Source organism: Leptosomus discolor, chromosome 16 (genome assembly GCF_034619465.1).
Source record: "Leptosomus discolor isolate bLepDis1 chromosome 16, bLepDis1.hap2, whole genome shotgun sequence".
Taxonomy (NCBI): domain Eukaryota; kingdom Metazoa; phylum Chordata; class Aves; order Leptosomiformes; family Leptosomidae; genus Leptosomus; species Leptosomus discolor.
In genome coordinates, this window is record NC_141406.1 from 187,849 (window position 1) to 214,410 (window position 26,562).

At 67.3% G+C, this 26,562-nt stretch overlaps 2 protein-coding genes across 2 annotated transcripts; one reads left to right on the top strand and one right to left on the bottom strand.

Annotated features, from left to right (window-relative positions):
• Positions 1–824: 824 nt before the first annotated feature.
• Positions 825–22,854, top strand: SMTN (smoothelin). The gene is made up of 22 exons (XM_086474459.1): positions 825–875; positions 6,150–6,310; positions 6,561–6,654; positions 6,730–6,808; positions 6,902–7,239; positions 8,957–9,059; positions 9,287–9,552; positions 9,697–9,760; positions 11,018–11,116; positions 11,595–11,987; positions 13,035–13,129; positions 15,186–15,302; positions 16,399–16,557; positions 16,650–16,725; positions 16,989–17,156; positions 17,755–17,817; positions 17,979–18,042; positions 18,377–18,547; positions 18,623–18,746; positions 18,825–18,976; positions 20,278–20,449; positions 22,826–22,854. Exons 1-21 carry the CDS (start codon positions 825–827, stop codon positions 20,420–20,422), a joined length of 2,982 nt encoding a protein of 993 aa, XP_086330585.1. The 3' UTR covers positions 20,423–20,449; positions 22,826–22,854.
• Positions 22,855–24,922: 2,068 nt separating this feature from the next.
• Positions 24,923–26,138, bottom strand: SELENOM (selenoprotein M). Its single transcript, XM_086474049.1, has 5 exons — positions 26,010–26,138; positions 25,869–25,904; positions 25,755–25,789; positions 25,222–25,300; positions 24,923–25,129 (listed from the first exon to the last, which is right to left on the bottom strand). Exons 1-5 carry the CDS (start codon positions 26,136–26,138, stop codon positions 24,923–24,925), a joined length of 486 nt encoding a protein of 161 aa, XP_086330175.1.
• Between the last annotated feature and the right edge of the window lie 424 nt (positions 26,139–26,562).

The window sequence follows — 26,562 nt, forward strand, 5'->3', positions numbered from 1 at the left end:
CCGTGCGGGAGGCGCTGGGCAGCTCCGCACCCCGCACCCCGCAAGAGGGAGGTGCAGCAGCTTCTCTCGCGGGTGGGAGCAGCCCCCGCCCCGGGCCGGGACAGGCGGAGGAGTCCCCGAACGGAGCCGGCCGGGACTGCAGGCTCCGCCGCGCTGGCCGGTGTGTGGGGGGGTCGCCTTCTTCCGCCGCCACCGCCCTGCGCCGGCGGGACGGGCTGGGGGAGCGGGGCCCTTCCGCGGGCAGCGCTGCCCCGCGCTGGCGCTCCGCGAAAGGCTCCCGCGGGGGAACGGCCGGGTGCACCGTAACCACCCTGGGGGGGCGACCCCTCGGCGGGCCAGGCCCGAGCTGCGCGGCACGGCACGGCACCGGGGCGGGCGGGACACCCGCGGCAAAGCGCCTGAGCTTCGTGAGGGGAAGGAGGGAGCCCGAGCCGCTGGGGCACGGCGGGGCGGCTCGGCTTCACGGAGCCGCGGCCGGGAACGGGACCGAGTCCCCCCCTCCGGCGGCGGTGGCGGCGACGAGGGCAGTGCCGACAAGCGCTTGGGTGGGCGGGGCCGGGCGGGGAGAGGCGGGGCCGGGCCGTCCCTCCCGGGGCGAAGAGCCAATGGCGGCGGTGGGCGCGTGGGTGGGCGGAGGGGGCGGGGCGGCGCGGCGGGAATCCGCGGGCGGCAGCAGCGCCGCTGGGAGCGCGGGCGGGCCGGGCCGGGCCGGGCCGGGCTGGAGCGGCGCGGGGCCGATCTTGAGCCGAGCCGAGCGCGGGGCCGCGCCGCCCCGGCCGCCCTTTGTTGTCTCGGCCGCCAGCAGCGGCGGCGAGGCGGGCGGGATGTCGCAGGAGAACCTCCTGGGCATGGACGAGGGAGCGCTGCGGAAGCTGGTGAGTCCCTGCGGCCGGTGGGGCACGGCGCTGTCCGCAGGCTTTTCTCGCCCGTGGCGCCTCCAGGGGGATGGGCCGACGAGCGGCCGGCGGTGCGATGGAGCGAGCAGAGCGAGCGGCCGGGCTGGCTCCGGGGGCCGAGCGGTAGCGCGGGCCCCGCTGCGCCTCCGCGGGTGCCAGAGCTGCCGCTGCCTCCCAGCCCTGGGGGCGAGCGGGGTCGCTGGCAGGGGGCTGCTGCCGTGCTGGGGGGGTCCCGGGCTGGCAGCACCTGGAGGGGCCGGAATCGGGGCCGCGGGCACGGGTGGGCTCTGGCACAAGCCCCGTCCTGCCCCAGGGACTCCAGAGACTCCGGCCCTGCTGCGGCCGCCCACGGCCCTTTCCTCGCCCCGCGCCTGGACGGTAGCGTCTCCGTTGGCTTCATCTTCTCGGCCGGCGGCTCCCGCCCGAGACGTTTCCTGCCGGTGCCGGCTGCCGCCTGGCCCGGGTCTCCGCTCCCGGGCTGCCCGCGGCTGGCGCCGTGCCCGGGGCTGCTCCCCAGGCTCCGTGCCCGCACGGCGGGGCGACAGCTGCTGGAGCCGCGGCCGAGCCGCTTCCCCGCGCCGGTGCTTCCCCCGGGAGGAAGAGCCGGCGCCGAGCCCTGGCTTCGCCGCTGCCGGCGCCAGGTGGGTTCGTGAGGGGTGAGCGCCTGTGTGTCCCCACGGTGGGACCTGAGTGCGGGGCTCTGACCTGCCCACGTGCCTGTGTGTCCGTCCCAAGGATGGGACCTGGGTGCTGGGCTCTGACCTGCTCGTGTGCCGGGAAGGCCTACCAAGTGCTGCCAGCTTTGGGCAGCCCTGCCACCTCCCCTCTAGCTCTGGTGCATGGCAGGTTCGGGGCTGGGGGTTTTCTGGGTGTCCCGGGGACTGAGCGTGGGGTGGCCCAGGCCGGCGCTGGGGAATGGTTACAGCAGGAAGCTGAGTCAGTCGGGAAGGCACGTCTGTGGGAAGAGGAAAGAGTCGGGGTGCTGCGGCACAGGCGGGAAGCAGGAGCCACACCGTGCTGTGGGGAGGGGGTCTGCACAGGGGTTATGCTGCCCTGCCAGAGCCTCCTGACGTGCCATCCTCAGCCTTCTGTGTGTGACAACGTGCAGACCTGCCCGTTGTTTGTGGGCTGAGAAGCCCACGGCTCTCTGTGGGCCGACATTGGTGCCAACGGGGGCCCTGGAGGTGTAGGGATGGGTGGTTCTGGGTTTCTCCCTGTCCTGCCAGTGCTCCGGCTCTGCTGTGTCCCAGATGAGGTCTCTGGGCTAACACAGAGCCCCGGGAGCTGTGATGGGGTGGGTGTCAGGTCTGTGGTGCTGCTGGGTCTCCAGTCAGCCTGGGGAGGTGGATCTTACCCGCACAGCAAGCGCCGCTTCTCCCCTGGGCTTCGTCTTTGACCCGCTGGGGCTTTGCATCCCCTGAGCACCCTGCTCACGGCTCAGGTCTCCCTGTGCCTGTGTGGCATGGGCTGGGGAAAGCCTGCTCCGAGCTGACGTGAGGCGGGGAAAGAATTATTTTTCTTTCTGGTTAGGTTTTGGCTCTGCTCAGCTGGAAGAGGATTAGCCCATATAAGGGAAAACTGCCTCTCCCACCGTTTCCTCCCTGCTCCTCTGCTCTCCCCAGCCCTCAGCTCTGGGCTGCTTCTCCTTTCTCCCAGCAAGTGAGACGCTGACAGCAGTATGTGACATCTCTGGGGTCCTGGAGGAGGGGGGGTCTGGGATGTGGAGGCTGGGGGATGTGAGCAGGTCCCTGCAGTCCCCTCATCAGGACCATTGCTGGGCTGGGAGCTGCCGGGGAGCCTGTGCCCCCCATCTCTCTCCCATAGGCATCCACACAGTTCCCTCCCCAACTGCCTGCTGGTACCCCCAGAGGTACCCAGTCCCAGAGAGGCCGGCTGGGATGAACCTGTGGTGCAGCATGAAGGTGACCAAGGGCTTGGAGGAGCCTGGGGAGGGAGCTGCAGGCAATGGGGTGGGTGCTGCTGCAGGGTGGCCCTTAGCTGGCTGTCTGAAAGTGGGGGGGTTATTTGAGTGCTCAGGACTGTACTGAGCTCCTCCAGGCTGTGGTCTGCTGGCCCCAGGCTGGGGAATGGTCTCCTCTCCCAACCTCTCCAGATCTCAGCCTGGTCAATTAGACAGGCAGGATGCAAATCCCCTTGCAGGTAGGGGCAGGGCAGGCTTGAGTTAGGAAAGTCACAGCCATGAAGTCCCCCTTCTTCTTACACCCGATGGCTTTTGGGAAAGACTTCAATGGCCCCGAGGAGCATTCCATCCCTGACATGTCCCCATCACCCAGCTGTCCTTTTGCTTTCTTCTGCCTGGAAGGCAGCCATGCTCTCCATCGCTCTTTCCAAAGGTGACAGCAAAGCTTGGGGCTGCAGGAGGTGCTTGATGTGCCTGGCTGTTTCCCTGTGGAGGCTCCAGCCTCCCAAGAGCTCTGTGCTCAGCCACTCTGGGGAGCCGGATGGATGCAGGGCTAATTACGGCCCTCCCGGAGGAGCTGCCAGCCCTTTCGGGGCTCTGAACACTGCTGTGCTTTGGCATCATCAGAAAAGCAGCCCATGGGTGCCTTGCCAGCACCCTTTTCACAAAGCCACTTTGTGCATGTGCCGAGGCGGGCGTTTGCTTGTAACCACTAATTTGCTGCTGGCTGGGCAGGGCCGATGGGGCCCTGGCATGTGCTGATCCCTGAGCCTGCCTGTGCCGGCAGGGTTGGGCCCCTCGGCCCCTTCCCACCCCCTGGCTCCAGCTGTGGTTTCCAGCATGCTCCCCCTTCGCCGCTGGCCACGGAGCCTCCAAAAGCCACTCATTTGCCTCATCCTGGCTCCCTGCTGACGTGGGCTTGCAACGAGGCTCTTTCTCCTGCCCTGCTGCCATTTCTCCTGCCCTGCTGCCATTTCTCCTGCGGGGACAAGCCTTCCAGGCCCTGGGCACAGGTCAGGTCCCAGCTGGAGCCTGCTGGGCAGGACAGACCCTGGAGCTGGCGGGGGGGGGTGTCAAGCAGCACATGGGTGCCAGGGTGTCTCCTGCTCCTGTGTGCACAGGGCTGGTGACCCGTTGTGTTGTGTGTCCCCCTTCCTGGCACTCCTGGTTCCTGCAGCTGCTGCCCCCTCTGCTTCCCCTGTCTCCCTGACCCGGGCTGAGCCACGCACCACCAGCAGCTGATGTAGGAAAGGGCTGGGGCCCCAGCCTCATGGCGTGTGGCCGGGGAGTGTTTTTCTGTCCTCAAGGCCTTTGCATGGCAGCGGGGCAATCTGTGCTTGCCATGGGGCCTCCACCTCCAGCCCCTCATTTTTGGCTGGACCAGGCTCCATCGCTCCCCCAGCCCATCGCTGCCACCCCACTCACAGAGGAGCTGGGCTTTCCAGCTAGCCAAAGCGGCCGCTGTCCCTGCTGGAGCAGCCTGTCTCAGTGTCTTTGTCCTGGCAGCCAGTGTCCCTGCCTGCGGCAGCATCCCCAGGGTGCAGGCAGCTGCCCGGGGCAGGCAGGCCTAGCGCAGACGGGAAATGGGAGGCCCATGCGGATGAAGGGACTGGTTTCCTCCCCAACATCCCCCTGCCTTGGCAGCGCCGTGGCCCCTGCTCTTCCCAGCTGCTCCCCTGCCCTCACACCAGCGGAAGCGCCAGCCCCGGATAAGAGCTGGGGGGCTGCAGGCCCCAGCTCCGGCCGGGAGGCAGATGCTGCTGTGGGATGTGATAAGCGGTTGCAGCGTGCTGGGAGGGGTAGCTCTGCCAGCCGGCCTGGCAGGGGCTGCCAGGGTGCGAAGGAGCACCCCGGCTTCAGGCGGCTGCCCCTGAGGTTGCATGCGTTTTCAGTGCTGGGCTGGCCGGGGGGGAGCTGCCCTGGGGGTTAGTGGTCCCAGCTGCAGAGCGTCCTGATGGAGTCCTCCCAGCTGGGGAAAGATAATGCTCCCGGCTGGGCCTCAAGGCTGACAGGGGCTGGAGGACCACAGTTTTGGCTGCCACTGGGGCAGTATGCGGTGGCTCTGCGCTTGCAGGATTCACTGGGATGGAAATATCCTCCCCTGATCCCCAAAGCCTGAGCAGGGAGGGCGAAGGGCAATGGCTTTGCTGGGGACTCTGCAGGGGGGGGTGTGTGTGTGCATGGTGGTTTGGGGCCCTTGGCACTGCTCAGCCCGCGTCCGGCTGAGGGACCAGCCCTGGATTCCCAATGCAGCAGAACCTTAAGAGCCTGGATGGGCGGCCTGGTGGTGGCCCATGGGACTGGAAGGGAGGGGACAGATGCTCTTGTCCCGTGGTGCAGCTGTGGCTGTTCCCAGCATGCTGGGACTTGACAGGGACAGCAGCTGCTGTGGGTCATGGCGTTTATTTTTAACGAGCTCCATGGGAAAGCCTCCTGGGTTCCCAGTGCCGGGTCGGTCCCGTTGTCCCGCAGCAGGACAGTGAGAGGACAGTGGGGCTGTGCCTGCCCTGGCTGGCCTTTCCCTGCACATCTGGATGCCTTCTGCCCCCCCTCTTCAGCAAGGGGGGGCCTGTGCATGGTCCACTTGAAGCACGGGGACTGGTGGCAGGGCTGGAGCTGTGGACTGGGTCTGGAAGAGGGGAAGCAACTCTGAGTGCCCACGCCAGGTCCTGGCGGGTGGCCTTGAGTGGGCTGAGGAACACCCATGAGATGTTTGTGCGGGGATTGTGGGGGGGTTGTGGCCATGCTTCCCACAATCAGAGGGTTGGACTTTGATTTAGGACAGATCCCACCCCTGGATTTGCCTCCAAGAGCCGCCTGCAATCCCCTAGCACTGGGGGAGGGCTGCAGAGGGGCTGGGGGGCACCCCTCCTCTGTGGGGTGCTGGGATGCTCCCAACCAGCACCTTCTGGGGGCCATGGGGGTGGAAGGGGAACGGCGTCTGATGTCCGCCCTGCTGCTGGAGGGTCTGGCATGGGCAGGAGTGCTTGTCCCTGCGCTGGTGACATGGGGGGGCAGGGCTGCAGGGACCCAACCTTTGAGGGCTGCACAGACCACCGGTAGGCATTCAGGCCACATGTCCCTGTTGTATTGCGCCTCACATGCCTGGAGGTCTTGGTGCCGCCGCAGCAGCCATGGCTGCTTCCACCACCCTGCCCCCCCGGGGGGGCTGTGCCCACTCCCCCTGGGGCCAGGCAGTGCCAGGCAGTGTGTGCCATGCGCGTGGGCCCCGCCGGACAGACAGCCCCATTGTCCGGCACGTGGGCAGCAGGGCCGAGCCAGGGGGCCGCAGTGGCCAGAGTCGGCGCTGAGCCCTGCCTTGTCCCACCCAGCTGGAGGCAACGCTGGACCTGGCCGAGCGGCGCCGCATCCGCACGGCCATCAGGGAGCTGCAGCGGCAGGAGCTGGAGCGGGACGAGGAGGCGCTGGCATCCAAGCGCTTCCGTCCAGAGCGTGGCAGCCACCGGCAGGACAACAAGGAAAACTGGCCGCGGTGAGTCCAGCGTGGGGCTGGGGTCCCGCTCACCCCCTGCCTCTGCCCCAGGGGTGAGTGGCTTCAATGCCTGGCCCCACTGTGGCTTGGACAGATTTGGGTGGGTGTGAGGGTGGGAGCAGCCCAGCGCTCAGTGGCTTGGCACATGGGGTGGGGGCATCGCCTGAATTTACTGGCTGCCCACAAGGGAACTTCGCTCCCAAGTTTGCTGCACGGCAGCTCCCAGCCAGCCGCTCTCACCCCCATGCAGGTCCCAGCGCCTGGAGGAGGAGCAGCAGACGGCCCTGGCCGCCTTGTCCCAGCAGCTTGAAGCCATCACGGACGTGGAGGAGCTGACAAAACTGGTGAGCATCCGTGTGGCGGGGCTGACCGTGTGCCATGGTGACCCTGCTTCTTTCCCGGTGTTTTCCCTCTTGCAGCTGCGGGCGGCAGGTGAGTATGAGGAGCGCAAACTGATCCGAGCTGCCATCCGCAAGCTGCGGGCCGAGGAGATTGAAGGTGAGGCACTGCTCCTGCATCGCGGGGCAGCTACCCTGGAGAGCCTGGCGTGTGGGCAGCTCATTCCTAAACACCACCTTTGCTCCCATCCAGCTGCAGCCCTGGCTGGGAACATGCAGAGCAGCCGAAGAGATGGCAGCGAGCACTCCGCTGTGCCCGGGGATGTGAAAAGTGGCCAGAGGGATGACGCTGATAAGTCAGCCCTGGCTGGGAGCAGCAAGAGCAGCCGGAGGGGCGATGCCGAGCTGCCAGCCCTGGCTAGGAGCGGGGAGAGCCATGGTGAGGGCAGTGCCGAGCCCCTGGCCACAGTCAGGAATGGGGAGAGCAGCCAGCAGGATGATGCAGAGCAGCCGGTGCTGGCTGGGCCGGAGGAGAGCAGCTGTGGGGGGGCTGCAGAGCAGCCCCCTGCCCAGGAGCCCGAAGGCTCAGTGGTGAGTGTGCAGGGTGCTGCTGGGGGGGGGACAAGGCCACCAGAGACCTCCTCACCCTTCCCTTGGGCTCCTGTGCCAGCCTGCCTGGGGCACAAACCCCCAGGCATGCTCGCCCACCCGAGGGGACTGGGGCGGGTGGAGCTGGGGTCTCTGGGGACATGGGGGATGCAGCTGGGCTGTGGACATGAGCTGGGGCTGGGGGCTCAGTCCTGGGTACCCCGGGCTTCTCCCTGAGTATGCAGCCTGGGTGAGGGGTTTGCAGGGCCCCTCAGTGCCCTTGGTGCAGCCCCCCACTGCGGCTCTGCGGGGATGGTGCTCTTTGGAGGCGACGGCTGCTCGTCCTGCCTGCGACAGCTGCCTGCATCAGTCCCCTTGCACAGGCAAAAACCTTGATCTCGCCATCCCGCTCCCCATGCTGATTGTTCCTGCTGGCCCTTGAATGGCCAGGGCTCACTCCGGAGCGAGGCTGGTGCCCCCCAGCCGTGGTGGGGGCTGGCTGGCTGGGGGCAGGACGAGCCAGTGGGCAGGGCTGGAGGGAACAGGCGCACCCCTGGGTTTCCTGCGCAGTGGCGGTGACCCCACAGGGGACTATGGCTCTCATGGCGGTTGGAGGTCCCTGCGGAGACACCGTGTGGGGTTGAACTTTGGGGGAGAGGGTGGGGAAGGGAGAAGCGGGGGTTATATCCACAGCCAAGCGGGAAGGAGTGGGTCCCTGCATCTGCCTCCATTCAGCCCAGCTTCCCCCTCCACCTGCCTGGGGGCCACGGCAAGAGGCTGCAGGGGGGTACACGGCCCTGTGCCTCCTTTCAGCACTGCCTTCCATCCCCATCCGGATGTGCTGGCACATTTCCCCTGGTCCTGGCTGTGCTGGGACATCTCCCGAGCAGCCGATGGGGCTGTCCCACTCTATCCGGATGAATACTCCAAACCCAAGGCCATTTCCCTTAAACGGTGGCTGCAGTGGTAGCTGATTTGGGTCCTGGTTCCCCTGTGCCTGCTCACGGTACGGGCCCCTCTCCACCTCCCCCCACCCTGGAGTTGTGTCAGCACCTCAAGCCTGCCATGCTCCTTAGCGGCAATGGCACAGCCAGGACTGGCACACTGTGCTCTTGGCTGGTGACACCAGGGCACCCTGGCCCTGCTCAGGCGTGTCTCGGGGATGCTCCTGTTGCCTGCATGTGGTCCTGCACCCAGAGCATCCCATTGTTTGCTGGGCAGAGCTGCCGGTGCCACGGGCAGGGACACAGTGATGCAAAACTAGGTACTCCCTGCCTCACGGAGCCCTGAGGTACCTGGGCTGGGGGGCAGGAGGGGACAGGGGCGAGGGGCAGGGTCTGTCCTCTCCTCCCACCTCCTGGCATCCATGCTGGACAGGGCTGGTGTACTTGTGGCAGAGGCCACAGAGGGACCCAAGAGCCCTGGTGCTTAGCCCCACGCAGAGGAGTGCCAGGAGTCCCTGGAGTGCGCAGGGTTTGGGACCCCTCCTTCAGTGTCCCTCTCCCTGCTTGGTGGAGGCAGCGAGATGTGGGGACACTTGTCTGCTTCCTGCAGTGACCCCTGTGCAGGGGGTGGCTTGTCCATCCCCAGCAGCATGCAGGCAGGGACCTGGGTGGTGTGGGAAGAGGCCACAGCCTGCAGCATGTCCCTGGCTCTGTGGCTGGGATGGGGCAGAGACCAGAGTAGGGCTGACCCTGCTCTCACCCCCTGTCCTCCCCAGGCCCACAAGCAAGATGGTGTGGTGGAGCAGGAGCATGTCCTGGCTGGGATGCAGGAACTCCGCAGCCAGCAGGCAGGAACCCCCCAGAAACCCAGCGCCCAGGGTGAGTCCCTGCGTATGCCGGTGGCAGAGCCCTGTCCGGGTGCGTGCCTGGGGCTGGAGCAGCGCTAGGGCCAGCTGCGGACAGGGGTGGGAGGATGGAGAGGGCAGTACGGCATCTCCCGAAGGTGCGGGCAGGGGAGCGGGGTGCCTGGTAGGGCTGCAGGAGCAGGGATGCTCTGCAGGTAGCTGCAGGCTTCCCCCATGCGGAGCCTCTTCTCTCTCCCGCAGCCGTGGTCTCGGGGACCCTCGTGCTCCTGGAGCTGCAGCCCTCCCCAGAGCCCAGTCCAGAGCCCAGAGATGGTGGTGAGGAGCTGGAGCGGGGCCAGCCGTGCTCCCCGGGCGCTGCCCAGCCCAAGGGGCAGCACCAGGCAGCCTGGAAGGAAGGAAGCCCTGGCAGCCCTGCCACCACCACCCAGGAGCCCAGTGAGGGGCAAAGCCACTCGCTAGAGCAGCCCCCCGCAGGCCAGCCCAGTGCTGGCAGCCGGGACAGCCAGGTACAGAACTGGTGGCACGGGCTGGGGCCACCGCTGCCCTCTTTGCCAGGGACTGGTGGTCCCGTGGGTGAAGGCAGCGTGATGGCAGGGGGTTGCCTGCGCCCCCCCCCCAGCTGACTGCTTTGCCTCTTTCCTTCCTGGCAGCTCGGTGTCGGGGTGCGCATCCAGGTGCCGGGGCCAGCCGGGAGGCGTGGGGAGCTACCAGTGGGTAAGTGCAGCCCCATGGTGAGGGAGCGCTGGGGCCATGGCCACCCTCCCGGTCCCCAGAGGTCCCCCGCTGCCCCCCTGCACACGTATCCCTGCAGCGCAGGGAAGGGCGTCACACTGGGGACGTGACTCAAACCCAGGCAGGCCGGGGCAGGAATGTGAGGGCAGGACGTGGCCAGGCCAAGGGCCATCCCCAGCCGGTGGCCATTAGCTGCCTGGCCGTGTGGTGTCGGCACCTGCCCCAGCTGGGTGCCGGGGGAGCGGGGTGCCAGGCAGGCTGTTTAACAGTCCCCCGGCTCCAGGCCGGGCAGCAGCAGGTCCATGAAAGGGAATCGGTGCCGGCAGCAAACCCCGGCCTTTTGCATTCTTTGTCCCAATAAGGCCGGGAGCCGTGTGCTGGCTGGCCCCGAACCCCCCTGGGGCCGCGCTCGCTGGCCCAGCCGGGGCACAGCACCCTCCAGGTCCCTGCAGCCCTAAGGGGCTGTGGTGACCAGCATCTGCCCTCTTCCTACTGCTGGGAAAACTGTCCCAGTGGTTGTGCTGGGAGGAAGCTGGATGGGGGGGGACACATCAGAAAGCAGCTCTCTGCCTCTGGTGTTAGGATTCCCACTTGGAGCCACCCTTGCGGTTGGGGGTCCCCTCCCTCCAAGGAGCACCGGGGGGGCTGCTCGCTCCTGGGAAGGCAGAACCCCGGGGAGGTGCTGGGGGGTGGTGGGCTGCAGCGTGGCACAGCCCCAGGGTGGAGGGAAGAGTGCAGGACCCAACCCCTCTCACTTCACCTAGGGGCTCAAACCTGGGTGCTGGGGAAAGGCTGAGCCCCCCACTTGGGCATCAGTGACGCTGCCTGCACCCTGGGTGCTGCCTGGTGAGGGCTGAGCCACGGGCCCCCCCCTTGTCCTCCTCTCCAGAGTCAATGCCGGGCTCCCTCTGCTATGCCAGGGCCTGGCAGGTGCAGGGGTGATCCCGATCTTTCGGCACAGACCCTGGGTACTGTTCCCTGCCCCGCGGGGGTGCAAATACCCCAATCTCTGCCTTTCCCTCCTCTGCAGCATGGTCTGGCACTGCAGGGCAGAGCTGGCAGCCTGCGGGTGCCAGCAGATTTTGGCACTGTTTTCTGGGGAGTGTGGGGTGACACGGAGAGGCACCCCTGGGTGCTGTGCTTTGGCGGGGAGAAAGGCAACAGCCCCCTGTGCCACACTCACCCACCGCTCCCCTTGTCTGTCCTGTTCCTTGTGTATCTGGCCTGTCCCTTCCCAAGTGGCAGTGCTCACCCAGGAAGTAGCAAGGACCCCCACTCGCCTCAACACTCACCGGTGGGAGCAAGCGCCCTCCTCCCTGCGCCTGTCCGGGCGCACGGGTAAGGTCCCAGCGGCGGCTGCCTCTGCTCTCGCTGCTTTCTGGTGGCAGGAGGTCCCGGGCCGGAGTGGAGCTCTGTGGTGGCGGGATGCTGCATGAGCAGGGCTGGCTGCCCACCCGCTTGCTTGCCCCCCGCCCAGCATCCAGCTCTCCCCACCCGTGTGCACAAGCAGCCGGACCCCGGGAGAAGCGGAGGGGGCAAAAGCTTTCAAGGGCTGCAGCCACCGCAGGGAGGGGGGCCAGCATGCACGGCAGGGCCCCCGCAGGGGTTGCACGTGCGGTGCTGCATGCGTGGCAGACCATCGCGGGGGCGGCATCACGCGGCGGGGGGGGAGGGTCAGCGTGCCTCGCAGGGGGCACCCCGGGGGGCTGCATGCATGCATGCGTGGCGGGGCTGGGGAGGGGGGTGCAGCATGCGTGGCGGGGACCCCCGCGGGTCGCTGCAGTCCCGGTGACCCCACCGCGCCTGTTCCCCGCAGAGCCGAGCCCCGCCGGGCCCCCGCCGCGGGCCGCCTCGGTGCGGGAGCGCGCCCAGCGCTTCACCCCGCCGGGCCCGGGGCCGGCCCCCAGCGCGGCGGCGGCGGGCGGCCCGGCGGGGGCGGGCGGCCCGGCGGGGGGGCGGGCCTGGCCCGGCCAATGGCAGCGGGGGCCCCGCACGGCTCCGCCGGGGCCCGCTCAAAACGCGCGGGGCGGCGGCGGCGGAGGCGCAGAGCAGCGCCCGGCCCCCGTCCCCGCCGGCCCCCGCCCCGCCGGCCCCGGCCCCGGCCCCGGTCTCGACGGCATGAAGACTTTCTTCACCATCGAGATCAAGGATGGGCGCGTCCAGCCCCTCCCGCCCCGCGTCGTGGCCACCCCCGGCAGCCAGCGGGCAGGTGGGCACCGGGTGGGGGAGACGGGCAGCGCGGGTGGGGGCCCCTGTCGAGGAAGATGGGCGATGCGGGGAGGTGGCACCCGTCAGGAGACTGGGTGGGGATGATGGGGACCGCAGGGATGGCGATGGACACGAGTGGACATCACCTGGGGAGGTGGGAGGGGGAAAGGTGGGGAGGTGGGCACCGTGGGGGGTGGCAGGCGCGTAGGTGCTGGTGGGGCCATATGCACCATGGGGCAGTGCTCCTGCCAGGGTGACGTGCGTGGGCAGGCAGCGGAGCAAATGGGTGCCAGGGGGCGGTTAGGCATTGACAGGGTGGTGGGCACCAGTGAGCAGGTGGAAACCAGCAGGCAGGTGGGTAGCGACAGGCCAGGCAGACTGATGGGACATGGCAGCAGCATTCGGGTGCTGGCAGCCCAGAGGCTGAGCATGGGCGCTGCCAGAAGAGCAGAGGCCACGGACAGGAGCATGCCTGGCAGCCCACACCCTTTGGCAGGGACGCTCAGCCTGCTCAGAGTATCTCAGTACTGGAAGGAAATCTTGCTCCACAGCCTGTCCCCATCCCCACCCTGCCACATTCATGCCTGGGGTCCTTCCCTGACCCCCTGCCCCATCTTCTGGCCCACGTTTGTGCTCTGTCCCCACTGACCAGCTGGTCAAGGGGAGTCCCCACTGTCCTGCTCCATCCCATCCATGCTGCTGTGCAGTGTCTGATCCACCCCTGCCCTTGATCCGGCCCTGCCTGCCCACAGGTGTGGCTGGCTCAGGGTACTCCTGGGCCATCCTTTGTGCTGGCAGGTCTTGGCTCTGTCTGGAACGTGCCCTTCCTTGGGGAGGAGGATGAGCCAGTGTGGTGAGGGGGGCCTGGCTTCCCCATCCCTTGGCTGCCCCCAGAGCCTTTCCTCTGTGCCAGAACTCAGTGCCCACCGCTGAGGCAGGATGCATGCGGCAGCCAGGCAGCCTGGCCGGAGCCACTTCCCATGGATGGGGCTGAGCCTGCCAGTCTTAGGCTGGGACAAACCCTGCGTGCCTCTTGCTCCCCTTGCAGAGGTGACCCTGGGGCTGCGGAGCACCCCCATCCGCATCACCACCGTCCCCAGCAGTGTCAGCAGCGTCTGCAACATCAGCAGCAATGTCACCAAGGTGAGTGCCCAGCAAGGCTGGGTGCCATGGGGCTGTGCCCCACTTGGGCATGGCCTGGGTGCTCCTGGGCTTGGGGTGGGGAGCAGAGACCAAGGTGAGCGGGTTGGTCCTGGCAGCACGGTCCAGAGGCTCTGGCTGTTTTTTTTTTTACAGAGACCCTGGGGTCTGTGCGTGAATGCACAGCCCCAGCCACGTGAGTCCCCCCGTACCCTGGGCTGTGCACACACTCAGGGGGGTGAGGGGCAGGTGGGCTGGGAGCCTTCTGTGGGTCTCCCTCTGTTTTAAACACCTTTTAGGGTGGCAGCAGCTCAAGAAAAAGCCCACTGCCACCCACCTCTCTGTTTTCCCTCCTGGGAATGGACCTTGGCTGTGGCGCTGGGGAGCCTGCCTGGGGGGTAGGGCTCCCTGAGGGTCTCTGACCCACCCTAGAGCCATAGACTGGGGTCCTGCCTCCTCCCGCTTAGCAATCCCAAGCTAACAGCGGAATGGCAGCCCCAGCTTGCCTGGCTCAGCAGGGATTCTTGGATGCAACTGGAAAAAAAAAAAATCCCTCCGTTCTGTTCTGGGGGGAGAGTGGGACGCGGCCCTCCCCAGCCGCCAGGTGCTGGGGGCGGTGGGGCTGGGTGCACCCAGGAGGCAGCCCCGCGTGTGCAGCCCTGCAAGTGCTTTTATCTGCTCCTGGCCATCTAGGGTAATGCACGGCGCTCCCGGCCTTGGCAGGAGCTGGGATGTCAAGTGTGGAGCTGCTGCGGCCCAGCTGCCTCTGCGGGCACAGCTCCGCCGGTGGCCATGGCACCACTGGCGGCTGTGGCACCACTCGCTCACGCCGTCTTCGGCTTGGCGCTCGCCAGCGTGAAGCAGGCAGTGCCTGCAGCCTGGCAGGGCTGCCCTCAAGCGCTGCCCACGGGCAGCTCACTGCTTGTAGAGGGGTGACTTCCCGGCGCTAATGCGCTTGGGCAGGCTTGGCCTGAGCAGCCTGTCAGCTCTCATTAAGGTATTAGCAGTGCTGCCCGGTGTGGTGGGTTCTTGGGACCCATCGGCTGCCCAGTGGGAGACGTGGCCACCAGGTGTGCTCCCGGTGGGCAGAGAGGAGGAGGAGGCGGCAGCGGCAGCAGCAGCAGCGGTGCTGGCAGCCCTGCCCGGTAGGGCTCGGTCAGAGGTACTGGCGGGGCGTGGGGATCTGGGGACAGTGGCTGCTGCAGCATGTCCTCTTGCTGATGGGGTGCTGCCTGTGCTCATTGTGCAGGGACTTGCTCCCCCCTGGGAGCACAGGGGGACGGAGGCCCCCAAAAATGACAGCTGGTGGCTGAGGCCTTCACACCGGCACCAGCTTGAGGCTGGAGATGTTGGCGGGTTGTAGGTGATGCCAGCCAGGAGCAGGAGGGCACGCAGGCGAGAGGGAGCGTGGGTGGTCCCCAGCCCTGGAGCGCACCCAGCACAGCAGTAGTCTGGGACTGATACCCCACCTGCTGTGCCCCACAGCCCCCACCCCCGGCTGGCGTCGAGGGCGCTGGCAGCCACCCAGGACGCGGGGGCTGCTCAGCAGGGCTCCCCCTCGCCGAGCCACCTGGTCCTGGGCTGGAGACGCTGCCAAGTGTCGGCGCCTGCCTCGGCACCCCTGCGCGGGACCCCCGGCCACCGCGACAAGAATAGCCCAGCGGGCGCTGAGCCGGGCCGGGCCAGCCTCCAGCCGGGGGTGGTTCCCCCCGGCGCCCCTATAAAGGGCAGGGGACAGCTGAGCCGGGCTCGCCGCAGCACCGGCACCGCCACCATGCCGGGGGTCAGCCTGGAGGGGCTGGCGCAGGCCGGGGCGGCCGAGCTGGCGGAGCTGCGGCAGGAGCTGGGGGCTTTCCGGGGGGCAGTGGAGGGGCGGCTGGAGCAGGGGCTGCTGCGGGTGCAGTCCCTGGCGAGGGCACTGCGGGCACTGGAGACGGAGCACCTGGAGCTGCGGGCAGAGCTGGCGCGCCTGGGCCGCCGCCTTGACCTGCTGGTGCTGCGGCTGGGGCCTGAGGAACCCTCCGGGGAGGACATCAGCACCCTCTTTCTGGAAGCACAGGACCCTTGCGCCCACTTTGAGGGCACCGAGGAGCCTGGTGGCCCTGTGGCCCATCCACCCGCTTTCTCCAGCACGCGCCAGCAGTCAGCTCTGCACCTCTCCCGGAGCAACAGCGGCGTGAGTGCGGGCAGCCCTGCCCCACGGCAGCGCCTGGCGGGGGGGGTGGGAGGGTGGCACGGGTGTGTGGGGCTGCTGAAGGCCCCCGGGGGTGTCTGGAGCCAAGGCGAAGGCCCTGGCACGAGGTGGGGCCGTGGCTGCGGTGCACGGGCGACACAGCGTCACTGGGATCTGCCACCGTTTGGACTCGCTGCTGGGGGGGGCAGACAGTACCAGTCCGCTCCGCATTGCCGGCATGCCGGGCGAGCGGGCAGGCTGCAGGCAGCTGTCCTGCCCCCGCCCGCCCGCCGCAGCAGCGAGGCGCAGGTGGTAGCATGGGCACACGTGGCCGTCGTCACCTCCCGCGGGTGGCTTTGCCATGGGCCAGGTGCCGGGCTGGGGCAGTGGGACAGAGGACGGGGCAGGTGTGTGGTGGGGCTGCTCTGGCCCCACGCCGGCACCTCCTCTCTGCTGCCTCTGTGCCCTATTCCAGGCCTGGCCCACTGCCTGCTGCACATTGCTGAGGGGTCGCGCTGAAAGGGACTTGGAGTCCCAGCTTTGCCCTGGCGGGGGCCGAGCTGGCCTACATCCTGAGCAGGGATGCGGGGGAGGCTCTTGATCTCCTGCACAAGCTCCTCTCTCCGCTAAGTCCCTTAATTCCCTGGAAATCCCTTGTGCTGCTAATGGCGCGCACTGGCCTTGCCAGCACCTTGCCCGCTGCTGGGCACCAGGCACCACCCAGCCTGGAGCACCTGGGCAGCCCCTGCTTGCTGGAGGGCCCTGACAGCCTGTGGTGATTGGGGGATGGAGGCATTTGGGGATGTTTTGGCAGCCTGACTGGGAGCGGATCAGAGACTGCCGGGCCCTCCCGGGGCAGGGGGTCCTGCAGAGGGGGATGTGCTCCCCTGCCTGCCTCCGTTGCAGCAGATGCCCACGGCATCCCACCGACTCTGAGCTCTTACACCACGTGTGGCACATCTCCAGGGTCCCCACTGCCTGTGGCACTGGGCAAGTGTCAGGGCAATGGGGAGCTTGGACCCTGAGCAGCATGGGGGCGGGGGGGGGGGCAGGGTGGCCAAGCTGATGGGGGCTCAGCCACCCAGTGCTGTCCTTGTAGATGGAGCCGGAGGTGGTGGAGCAGCCTCAGGCGCCGAGGCTGGAGCCGGAGCTGCCCAATGGCACAGAGAAGGCCCAAGTGAGGGAGCCAGAGAGAAGGAGCAAACTGAGCGCTGAGGAGCTGAACAGGATCGAGGATGAGGATGTTCTGGATAAGATGGTACTACCTCTGCTGCCAGGCTCCTGGGTGAAGGCAAGGGGAACCTGAGCTGGTTGCAGAGGTGTGATGATGACCTCAACCTCCTCCTGCAGCTGGATCGGACAACGGACTTTGAGGAGCGGCGACTGATTCGAAATGCCATGAGAGAGCTGCGCCAGCGCAAGCGAGGTACTTGGGGATGGTGATCCCCACAGGGGTCAGGGCTCTGGTGGTGGCATTGCAGGTGGGGCTGCTAGGGTGCTGGAGCAGGGCTGTCCAGCTGGGCACATTAGGTCTTCTGCTCCACCCCTGGCGGTGCTGGGCTGAGGATATGGTCCTTCCCGAGTGCTGGTTCTGGACAGCAGCAGCCAGCAGGACCCCTGGTGTGGTGGGGACCATGCCCACTGCCCCTGCCTCTCGCTGCTGATGCCCTCTCCCACCTATGTTTGCAGACCAGCGGGAGAAGGAGCGGGACCAGCGGCTGCAGGAGATGAGGAGCCAGGCCACAGCAGGGAGGGCCGGCAACACCATGGAGACCACCACCACCACACAGAGCACCCAGTCGGCCGACGGCTCGGCGTGCAGCAGTGTCACCAAGACCGAGCGTCTCGTCCAGTCTAGTATGGGCTGGGCTAGGGGAGCGTGAGCCTTGCTTGCCCACTGTGGCTGGTGTGCTGGCCCTTTGGGGGGCTGTGCAGAGTCTTTCCTGGCGCTCTGCCACCGCAGCTTCTCTCTGCCGCTCTCGCAGCTTCTCCTGGGTCTGGCTTGACTGCACTGGGAGCAGGACCGTGGTTCAGGGCTGAGTTTTGCTGCCTCTCCTCTGGCTTGCCCAGACCCTGCCTGGGGATCTTCAAGGGATCTGCTCTAGCAACTTCTCACCCAATTCTCTGCCATGTTATGGTGGCAAGGGCCTATTCTGCACCTCAGGCTTGTCTTCTGTCCCCTACAGTTCTGCTTTCCCAGTTGCTGGGTGGCTGAAGCCGAGAGTCGCCGCAGGGGGCTGAGGGATGCTCCAGCTCCCTGCTCCTTTGTGCTGGCCTCTTCACTCTGCCTGGGGGGCACATGCTGCCTGTACCCCCGCTGCCTGCCCTGGCCATGGCTCTGCCTCCTGCCTCCCTCTTGCACTACATGGATGCGAGGGTGCTTGGCAGTGGTGGGCGTCTGTGGGTGCCGCTGCCCCCAGCCCCAGCTGATCCCCCATTGCCTTGCCCCCCGCAGGTGATGGCACCAAGACCTCCCGTACCACAACCATGGAGTCGAGTTATGTGAAGAGATCGGATAGTAAGCACTTTTGCTGCCCTTTCCCTGCGGCACCCTCTGGGCATAACCCCGGGGGCATTGCTGCCGCTGAGCCGTGCCTGCCGGTGGCGTGGGCAGAGCCCCCAGCCTGCCTGGCACCGCTTCCCTTGCCGGCTGCCCAAGGCCTCTGCCTTTCTCTGCAGATGGCAACAGCACATTTGTTCAAACTAAATCGTCCTACAGTTCCTCTTCCAAGAAGACGGGCAGGTGAGTGGTGGTGCCTCTCTGGGGCCAGCCCCAGGCAGTCCCTGTCGGCCATCTGCTTGCACAAACGCTCTCTGCCCAGCTTGCAGTGTCACTATGTAGGGATGTCCCCAAAGCCTCCTGGTCCTTGGGGCACACCTGCTGTCTCCAGCGGTCCCCATGGGTCCCTCCATGGGCACAGAGACAAGTCTGCCAGCCACAGACGTTAAGCCACCCCTCTTCTGTCCCAGGGACATGGAGGTCTCCAAAGGGCCAGGGCTGGCAATAGGCCGAGGCCACCACGTGCCCTTCCCCAGGCTGCCCGTGGCCCCCTTAGCTTTTTCTGTCTCTCTCCCAGCATCTTCGACCGTGAAGACGAGAGTGCCTCCAGGCAGAGCAGCCTGGCCGCGCTGGAGCGGCGCCAGGCTGAGAAGAAGAAGGAGCTGATGAAAGCTCAGAGCCTGCCCAAGACATCGGCCTCGCAGGCTCGCAAGGCCATGATGGAGAAGCTGCAGAAGGAGGGTGGGAGGTGAGGCTGCGCTGGGGGTGGGCTGGCTGGGGCAGTGTGCACCATGTGGATAACACTCCGCACCTTTCACCACAGCTCGCCAAACCCCTCGGCGGCACGCACCGCCGTGCAGCGCTCCTCCAGCTTTGGCGTGCCCAACGCCAACAGCATCAAGCAGATGTTGCTAGACTGGTGCAGAGCCAAGACCCGGGGCTACGAGGTGAGTGCCGCCTCCTCTCCCCGTCCCCAGGGCCGGTCACTCTGCCCCTCGGGATCAGTAACTCTCCTGCCCTCACAGCACGTGGACATCCAGAACTTCTCGTCCAGCTGGAGTGACGGCATGGCCTTCTGCGCCTTGGTCCACAACTTCTTCCCTGAGGCGTTTGACTACAGCCAGCTGACACCCCAGAACCGGCGCCACAACTTCGAGGTGGCCTTCTCCTCCGCAGAGTACGTAGCTCTCATGCCATCGTGTGGGCTTGGGGTGGCTCGGGGCGGCTCTCCCACTCGCTGGCAGGGGCGATGGTGCTGGAGGTGGGTGCCCATCAGCATCGCTCCCCCCATGTCATGCAACAAGGTTTTGATGCCAGCGGGACAGCAGTGGCTGTGTGGACAGAGCCATGAGAGGCCAGCGCAGCCCAGTTTGGTGCGGCAAGGGTGGGCTTGGGGGTCTGGGCTTCCTAGGTGTGGGGCAGAGCACCCAAGGGCAGGGTAGCAGCCCCCCAAGCCCACCTGGCCGCAGGCAGTACATCCCATCCTGGGGTGCCAGGTGCTGGACCGCAGCTCCTGGGGAGCGGGGCGTGGGGTTTGTCTGAGCCAGGTGCCTCCTTTCACGGTCATAGGGGCTCAAACACCATCGCAGCTTATCCAGTCTCTTCCCTTCCCCTTTTGCTTCTGGTTTTCCTGGGTGCTGAGAGATGGGAGCGCGTCCAGCTGGAGGGCTGGCAGCCAGCCCCTCTCTCCTTCCTTCTGTCTCTCTCCCACCCACTCCTCCTCCCCTCCAACACCCTGCCCAGGGGCAGGGCCAGGTGGGTGGGGGTCCCATCCAGGGCGGTGGCGTGAGCTGGGAGCTCCCACGAGCTCCCTGGGTGCCGCGGTGCTGTTCGGTGGAGCGAGAAGGGGGCCACGTGCCTGGCTCTTGGCGCTCCTCTTAATCGACTTTTTGCCTTAATTGGGGAACCGGTGCGTGGACTTGAGAGAGCCATCGATCTCTCCGGCCTGGAAGCCAGGTGGCCTCTCGTCCTTCCTCCTCCTCCAGCTCTTGTGAGCGTCTTCTCCCGAGCTTCCTGCACCAGGGCTGTGCCCCGCAGTTCCAAGCGGAGATGGGCAGGAGGGCAGGGCTTGCCCCCCCCTATCCTCCCGGCGGGTCTATATAGGGGCTATATAGAGCGCTGCTCCGCTCTGGAACCCGCTCCCCGAGCACCTGGCGTGCCAGAACACCTCACTCCTCCTCCTCCGCCTCCATCTGTCCTTCCCTCTGGACCTCACGCCTCTCCACGCCACTCACCCGCCCTCCCCCTCCCTTGCTTGTGCCGCCCCCTCCCCAAATCTCACTGAATGGCCTCGGCGCTGCGGTGCCTGGAGCCCTCCTGCACCTGCATTGCGCACCCCCAGAGCATGCGAGAGCAGAGCAGCATCTGCCTGGGGGAGGGATGGGAACTGCATTGATCCGTGTCTCTTGTTTTCTCTCTTCCTCCCCTCCCCAACTGGGCTGCGGTCACTGGCTTGCCCCTCTCTCTCCCTGCCCCCAGGAAGCACGCGGACTGTCCGCAGTTGCTGGACGTGGAGGACATGGTCCGGATGCGCGAGCCGGATTGGAAGTGTGTGTACACATACATTCAGGAATTCTATCGCTGCCTGGTCCAGAAGGGGCTGGTAAAAACCAAAAAGTCGTAGCCCATATTCACCCCCCCGGGAGTGATGGTGAGAACCTTCCCCTCCAAATATCTGCCGGTGCCCCACCAGTGCCGCTTGGCCGGGGAGCAGCCACTGTGGCTGGGGCAGAGGCTGGGGGATGCCAGTGGGCGAGGGGCAGGTCCTGGTGGTGTTGGATGGCGGGGCCAAGCTGTGGCCAAGAGAGGGGTGGAGGTGGCCAGGTGGCCTCTGGCCTTCCACAATACCACCTATGGGGATTTGGGGGAGCGGGGACTGTATCACGCGGGGGGGGGGGGGGCTGTTGGCTCTCCAGCCATGGGGAGGGCACTGGCGGGAACCAAGCTGCTGTGGCCCTTCACTCCCCGCTCGCTGAGCCCGACCCCAGGGATTAGCAGCTGGGAACAAGCCAAGCAGTGCTGCCTGGGCGTGGGGGAGCTCCCACCAAGATGCCCCAGCACCCCTACTTGCCCTTGCGGGTGTGCGGGGGCTGCTGGCCCCAGCCAGGGGGAGGGGCTGCAGCCACTGCTGCTGGGCCAGGCGTGGGCGATGGTGCCCTGCCCACGAGGTGCTGCCTGCTCATATATGGGCAAGAGTGGGGAGACTGGAAAGTGTGACTCAAGGCTGAGGTCCTGCCTCGTCTTGCAGTGTTTGTGCCTGTGTTCAGGAGCATCCCAGCTGGCACTGGAGCCGCTGCTCCCCTGGGCTCCGCACGGCACCGGCACACCGGGGCCCAGACAATGGCTTTATAAGGGCAGAGCTGCTCTCCTTGTGCTGCCGTTGCTTCAGCAGCACCCCCTGAACGGGGCGGCGGGGGACCTCTGGAGCTCAGGCAGGGGCCTTTCCCAAGGCCCTGAGCATTGCCGCCACCCCCCCCCCGCCCCAGGGCGGCCAAATCACGAGTGTGGCCAGTGCCGGCCAGGCCTTGGGCTCAGAGCCCATCGACCAGTGCAGCAGCGGCCCTGTGGGAGAGCTGGGACAGTGGGGTGTAGGAGCAGGGTCCTGGCAGAGCTCTGGGCCTGGGGGCTCTCCTTGGCCCTGGTGCTCTGCGGGTGTCTGGCACCAGCTGGGGGTCCCTCCTTGGCTGGGGGGGGCTGTGCTGGGGTGATGGGGGAGAGGGTTGGGGGGGGGTGTTGTGGTGGTGGGTGGCAGCTTGGGGTTCAACCCTCCTTGTGCTCAGAGCTGCCCAGCGCACCCTGTCATTGGGGCAGAGCCCCTGCCGGAGGGTGGCCCCGCGGCCGGAGCAGCTGGGCCAGCCATGGCATCAGTGGGGGCTGCCAGTTCACGCCAAGCAGCCCCCAGGTGCTGCCAGTTCACGCCAAGCAGCCCCCAGGTGCTGGTGCAGCCCCCGCCCCAGGCCATCACGGCTACATCGACCAGCAGCAGCAGCAGCCTCGGGTGCTTTGGCACTGTCTGTCCCCTGTCTGGCAGGGGTGCAGGGACCTAGGCAAGGGCAGGGTGGGGGCTGGCAGCAGTGGCAGGGCTCCTTCTGCGCACCCCCCACCAGCTCCTAGCAGTAAGGTGAGAGGGCGGTGGTGGCCAGTTCCCCTCTGTGCCCTGCATGCTGGCAGCCCCCTCAAGCTGGACCCTGCGCCCGGCTGCGCAGGGAGCCCCAGCTTGGGGAGAGGGATGGTACCTGCCCCCCAGGGAGTTGGGTGGGTGGTGAGGGTAGGGCTGCTACCCCTCCGAAAGGGCAGAGGCCGGGGGGATGAGAGAACAGCCATGGCTGCTGTGCCAGGGCCCCCCTCCCCCCCCAAGGTTGCCAGCTGTTACAGCAGGGCCCTGCACAGAGCCCAGCCCTGCACTGGGGTCCGGGCTGGGTGGTGGTAGGCACAGGGCTGCGCTGGGCTGCTTGAAGCTGGGCAGTGCCCACCCCACCGTGGTGCTGTGCTGTGCCTGGGGCAGGGGCAGGCAGCCCCCTGGGCTCTGGTCCAGGGTGGGGGTGGGAACCAGGCTGGCAATGCTGACAGGAGGCAGGAGAGCAGGGCCAGGGCTTGCAGCAGGAGTGACAGGCAGCGTGTGACCGGGACCTCCCCCCACCTTTACCTGGAGTGGCCAGTGCGGTTTGGGGTGGGGGCACAGCAGAGACACACGCTGGCAGGCAGGTCTTTCCCTACAGCACTCCAGCATCAGCTGGAGGAGGAGGAGGGTGGGCACAGCCTGTGCATGGGGGTAACTGCCAGGACCAAGAGCTGGGGCAGAGAGCACCAGCATGGCAAGGGGTGCAGGCAGCCCCAGTTGCAGGCAGCACTCTTCCCGGTGCCAGGAGCAGCAGGACTGTGGGTACCAAGGGGTGGGCAGGAGCTGAGCGAGGCTGAGGGCAGCGGTACCCAGCACCAGCAGGCCCTGGGTAGCATGGGTCCCCGTCCCAGCTCCCGTGGTGGGGGCAGCCCGCCCAGGGCCATGCTGAGGGCTGCATCTCTGCAGGACGCTGGTGGACTGCGTGCCCCTGGTGGAGGTGGAAGACATGATGATCATGGGAAAGAAGCCGGATTCCAAGTGCGTCTTCACCTACGTGCAGTCCCTCTACAACCACCTGCGTCGCCACGAGTTGCGCATGCGGCAGAAAGAGTGCTAGAGCCTGCCTTGCCCGCCACCCCGCTGCCCCTTGCCCTTGGCTGCTGGCAGGCGGAGGAGCTGCCTGCCCTGAGAGGGTTCGGGGGGGCCACGGGACCGGCGCTGGGGAGCTCTGCCATCGGGACAACCCCATGCCCCTGCCTCGCTGGAGCTCCCTCTGCCCTGGCCGGCTGCGGGCTGACCCCATGAGCAGGGCCAGGCAGGCACTGCCAGGGATGCTCCCCGGCTGGGCTGGCCTCCTGCGCACCAGCGTGTTAAGTTATTTGTTCTCCAGGAGCTGTTTGTCCCGTGGGCAGCGCCCCTCCGTCCCCAGGGAGGCCCAGGCACAGCTGCACCCCCAGGTCTGGGGCTGGCGTGGGTCAGCGGCCAAGCAGGGCTGTGTGGCCCAGCCTGGGCCATGGCGCATCCCCCGGGCAGCATGCCCACAAGTGGTTCTCCTCGGCCCCCTGTGAGGAAGCCCCTCTGCCCACCACAGGCCCCGCTTGGTTCCACCTCCCCAGGGACGGCTCTGCGGCCCCCGTGCTGACACCCTGCTTCCCACCGCGCACACGCACCCTGGGGCACTTCCACACCAGGGGGCTGCAGCACCCACGTGCTGGGGAGCGGGTGGGGAGGCAAGGGGTCCCCGGGGGAGTGAGGAGCCCAAGGAGTGAGCCGGGACAGCAGCCCCTGCTCTCCTCCCCAGCTCAGGGGACCACGTGCTCAGCGCCGCTTGCCCCTCCAGCACTGTCTCTACACCCGCGTTGACACGTGTACCAACACCCGCCAGACAATAAAGGTTTATTCTACAGGGCGACGCCTCCGCCTCACGTCCTTCTCCCCGGCTGCACCGCTGCTTTGTGCACGCCATAGCGCCCGGGGCAGAGCTGGCAGCCCTGCCCGCTCCTGGACCCCTCTGCCTGCAGGCCACTGCTCATCCAGCTGGGGGGAGATGTGGAGCCTGTGCCACTCCTCCTGCTCAGGGTGATGCCCAGAGCTGAAGGGCACCATTGGTGTCCCACCCTGCCCAAGGGCTGTCGGCTCGCTGCCCCCGCTGCCCCAGGCCTGGCACGGGGAGAAGACCCCATCCTGCCACCGAGGCTGTGCAGAGCCGGGTCTGCGGGTGGCACAGCTGTGCCCTGCTCCCTTCCCCGGCCAAGGGCTGGGTGCCCCTGCCAGGCCAGCAGAGCCACTGGGCTTCAGCTCAGCACTACAGGATCCACTCGTGGGCTTCTACCTGTCCCCCTGCACCCTGTGACAGCAGCTCACCCCAGGCTGTGGTGCCCCATCCGTTGCTCCAGGGAGGGGCTGGCACAGGAACAGCAGGGTTGGCCCGTGGGATGGTTTGTCAGCTCAGCAGTGGCTGTGATCTTGCCATCCCCTCCCGACTCTGGGGCACCCAGCTCCTCCCAGCACCCGGTACAGAGCTGTGTGTGAGCCCTCCCTGGAAAGATGACGCAGCGCAGCCGGTTGTAAGCAAGTGCTTTACTGGGGGCTTGACATGAGACAACCCTGCTGGGGTGTAAAGCCATACCGCCCCAGGGGCAGCTCTCCCACCTCCGGGACTCAGCACATCTACCCTCAGCACCTGGGGCTTTCTGCTGAGGGTTTCATCCTGTCCACACAGGTAGGATACCACTGCCCAGCGCCGGAAGTCAGCCAAACGTCGGGGCGCAGCGAGGGAGCACAAAGAACATAGCTCCTCCCAACTGGCCAGGGATGCTGGGCTGCAGGGGAGGGAGGGCAACAACAGCCACACGGGACCCCCGGAATGTCCACAATGCCCAGGAAGCCCCTGCTTGAGGCTGGAGGCGCTCAGGGCATCCTTGGGGCAGAGGTTACACAGCACCGAGCAACAGTGGTGGCACTTTTGCCACACCATGGCACCGTTCCCAGCTGCTGTAACGCCCTCATCCCCGTGCACTGGGGACTGGCTGCAGGACCCCCTCCCAAGCCCGGCACACCTCACTAGAGGTCTGGGTGTTCTTTCTTGTCACCTTTGGGTGGAGTCCTGCTGTCAGCAGCGTGGCGGGGTGGCAGGGTGGGCAGAGGCCTGGCAGGGGCAAACCGGAACTCCTCAGGCACGGGGGCATCAGGCATCTCCTTGCGGTAGAAGCCCAGCTCCTGCACCAGCTGGTTGATCTCCTCCCGGGTCATGTCGCTCAGGGGGATTCTCTGCCCACAGACAGGGGTTGCAGCCTGGTGCCTGCGGGACACTGGCCACCCCAGACCCTTCTGTGGTGGCACACGCCACGGTGCCCACTCACCTCCAGCTCCTCGTACCGGTGGCTGAGGAGCACAAGCTCGGGGTCAGCGCCGGGCAGGTGTTTCATCTCCAGGTTATGGCTGGGCAGCGCGTTAAGGGGCACACAGCACTGGGCAGGCCTGTGCAGCCCCCCATCCCATCCTGACCTCCGTCACACCCTGTTCCCTCCCATCCCATCACACCCCATCCTCCATCCCATCCCATCCTGCCCTGTCCCCATTCCACCTCATCCTTCACCGCATCCCATCTCATCCCGCCCTGTCCCATCAGAGCCCCAACCATCCCGCCCTCCACCCCGCATCCAATCCCATCCTTCCTCTCATCCCATCCCCTCCCGTCCTCCAGCCCCTCCCATTCCCCATCCTGTCTCCCCCGTCCTCCATTGCATCCCACCCCGTCCTGTCCTGTCTCAGCCCGTCCTCTGTCCCCGTCCCGTCCCGTCCCATCCTGCCCACTTCCCGTCCCGCGTCCCGCGTTCCCGCCGCCCCTACCGGCAGGGCCCCCTGCCCGCCGCGCGGGGCTGCCGGCGGGTACTACAGGGGGATGTCCTGGGTGACGAAGGCCTTCACCTGCGGGCAGAGCGGGCCCGGCTCAGCGGCGGGGCAGCCCCGGCCGGCTCGGCCCCGACCCCCGCCCGGCGGCACCTACCTCCCTCAGGCGGTTCAGCCGTCACCCGCCGCAGCTCTGCGGGGGGAGAGATGCCCCGTCAGCCCCGCGGCGGCCCCGCAGCCCCGGCGGCCCCGCGGCGGCCCCGCAGCCCCGGCGGCCCCGCGACGGCCCCGCGCTCACCTCCACCTTGCCCCGCGCCAGGTCCCGCAGCTCGGCCCCGCGGAGCCGCGGCGGTCCCGGGCCGCCCCCCGCCGCCAGCGCCGCCACCAACAGCGACAGCGACAGCGATAGCGGCAGCACCCGCAGCATCCCGCCGCCGCCGCCACGTCACGGCGCGGGCGCGCGCGCGTAGGCGGCGAACAGCCGCAGCGCGAGCGTGCCCGCGCCGTGCGTCACGCAGCACGGGGGCGCGCGCTGTGAGCACACGCACACGCCCCGTAAACGCGCCGTGAGGGCGGTGCGACTCCCCTGCGCGCCCCCCCCGCACACCCACACACGCGCCTCCGTGAACATCCACGTCACGAACACACCCACGCCGCAAACGCGCATGTGCGCGCTGCAGACACGCACTGGTGTGCGCACGTGCACACCCCACACTGCGAACGTGCCCGTCGTGAATGCACATGCAGGCTGCAGCCCCCCCCGTGGGCACATACACGTTGCACACGCGAGCACACGCGCACGTGCAGACACCGCAAACGTGTACAACGACGGGCAGGGCAGGGTGTGTGCC

Coding starts and splice junctions, on each gene's coding strand:
- SMTN (XM_086474459.1), top strand. CDS start 825: ATGTCGCAGGAGAACCTCCTGGGCATGGACGAGGGAGCGCTGCGGAAG. Junction 9,060..9,286: donor CCAGAAACCCAGCGCCCAGG/GTGAGTCCCTGC, acceptor TCTCTCCCGCAG/CCGTGGTCTCGGGGACCCTC. Junction 16,558..16,649: donor AGGATGTTCTGGATAAGATG/GTACTACCTCTG, acceptor CTCCTCCTGCAG/CTGGATCGGACAACGGACTT.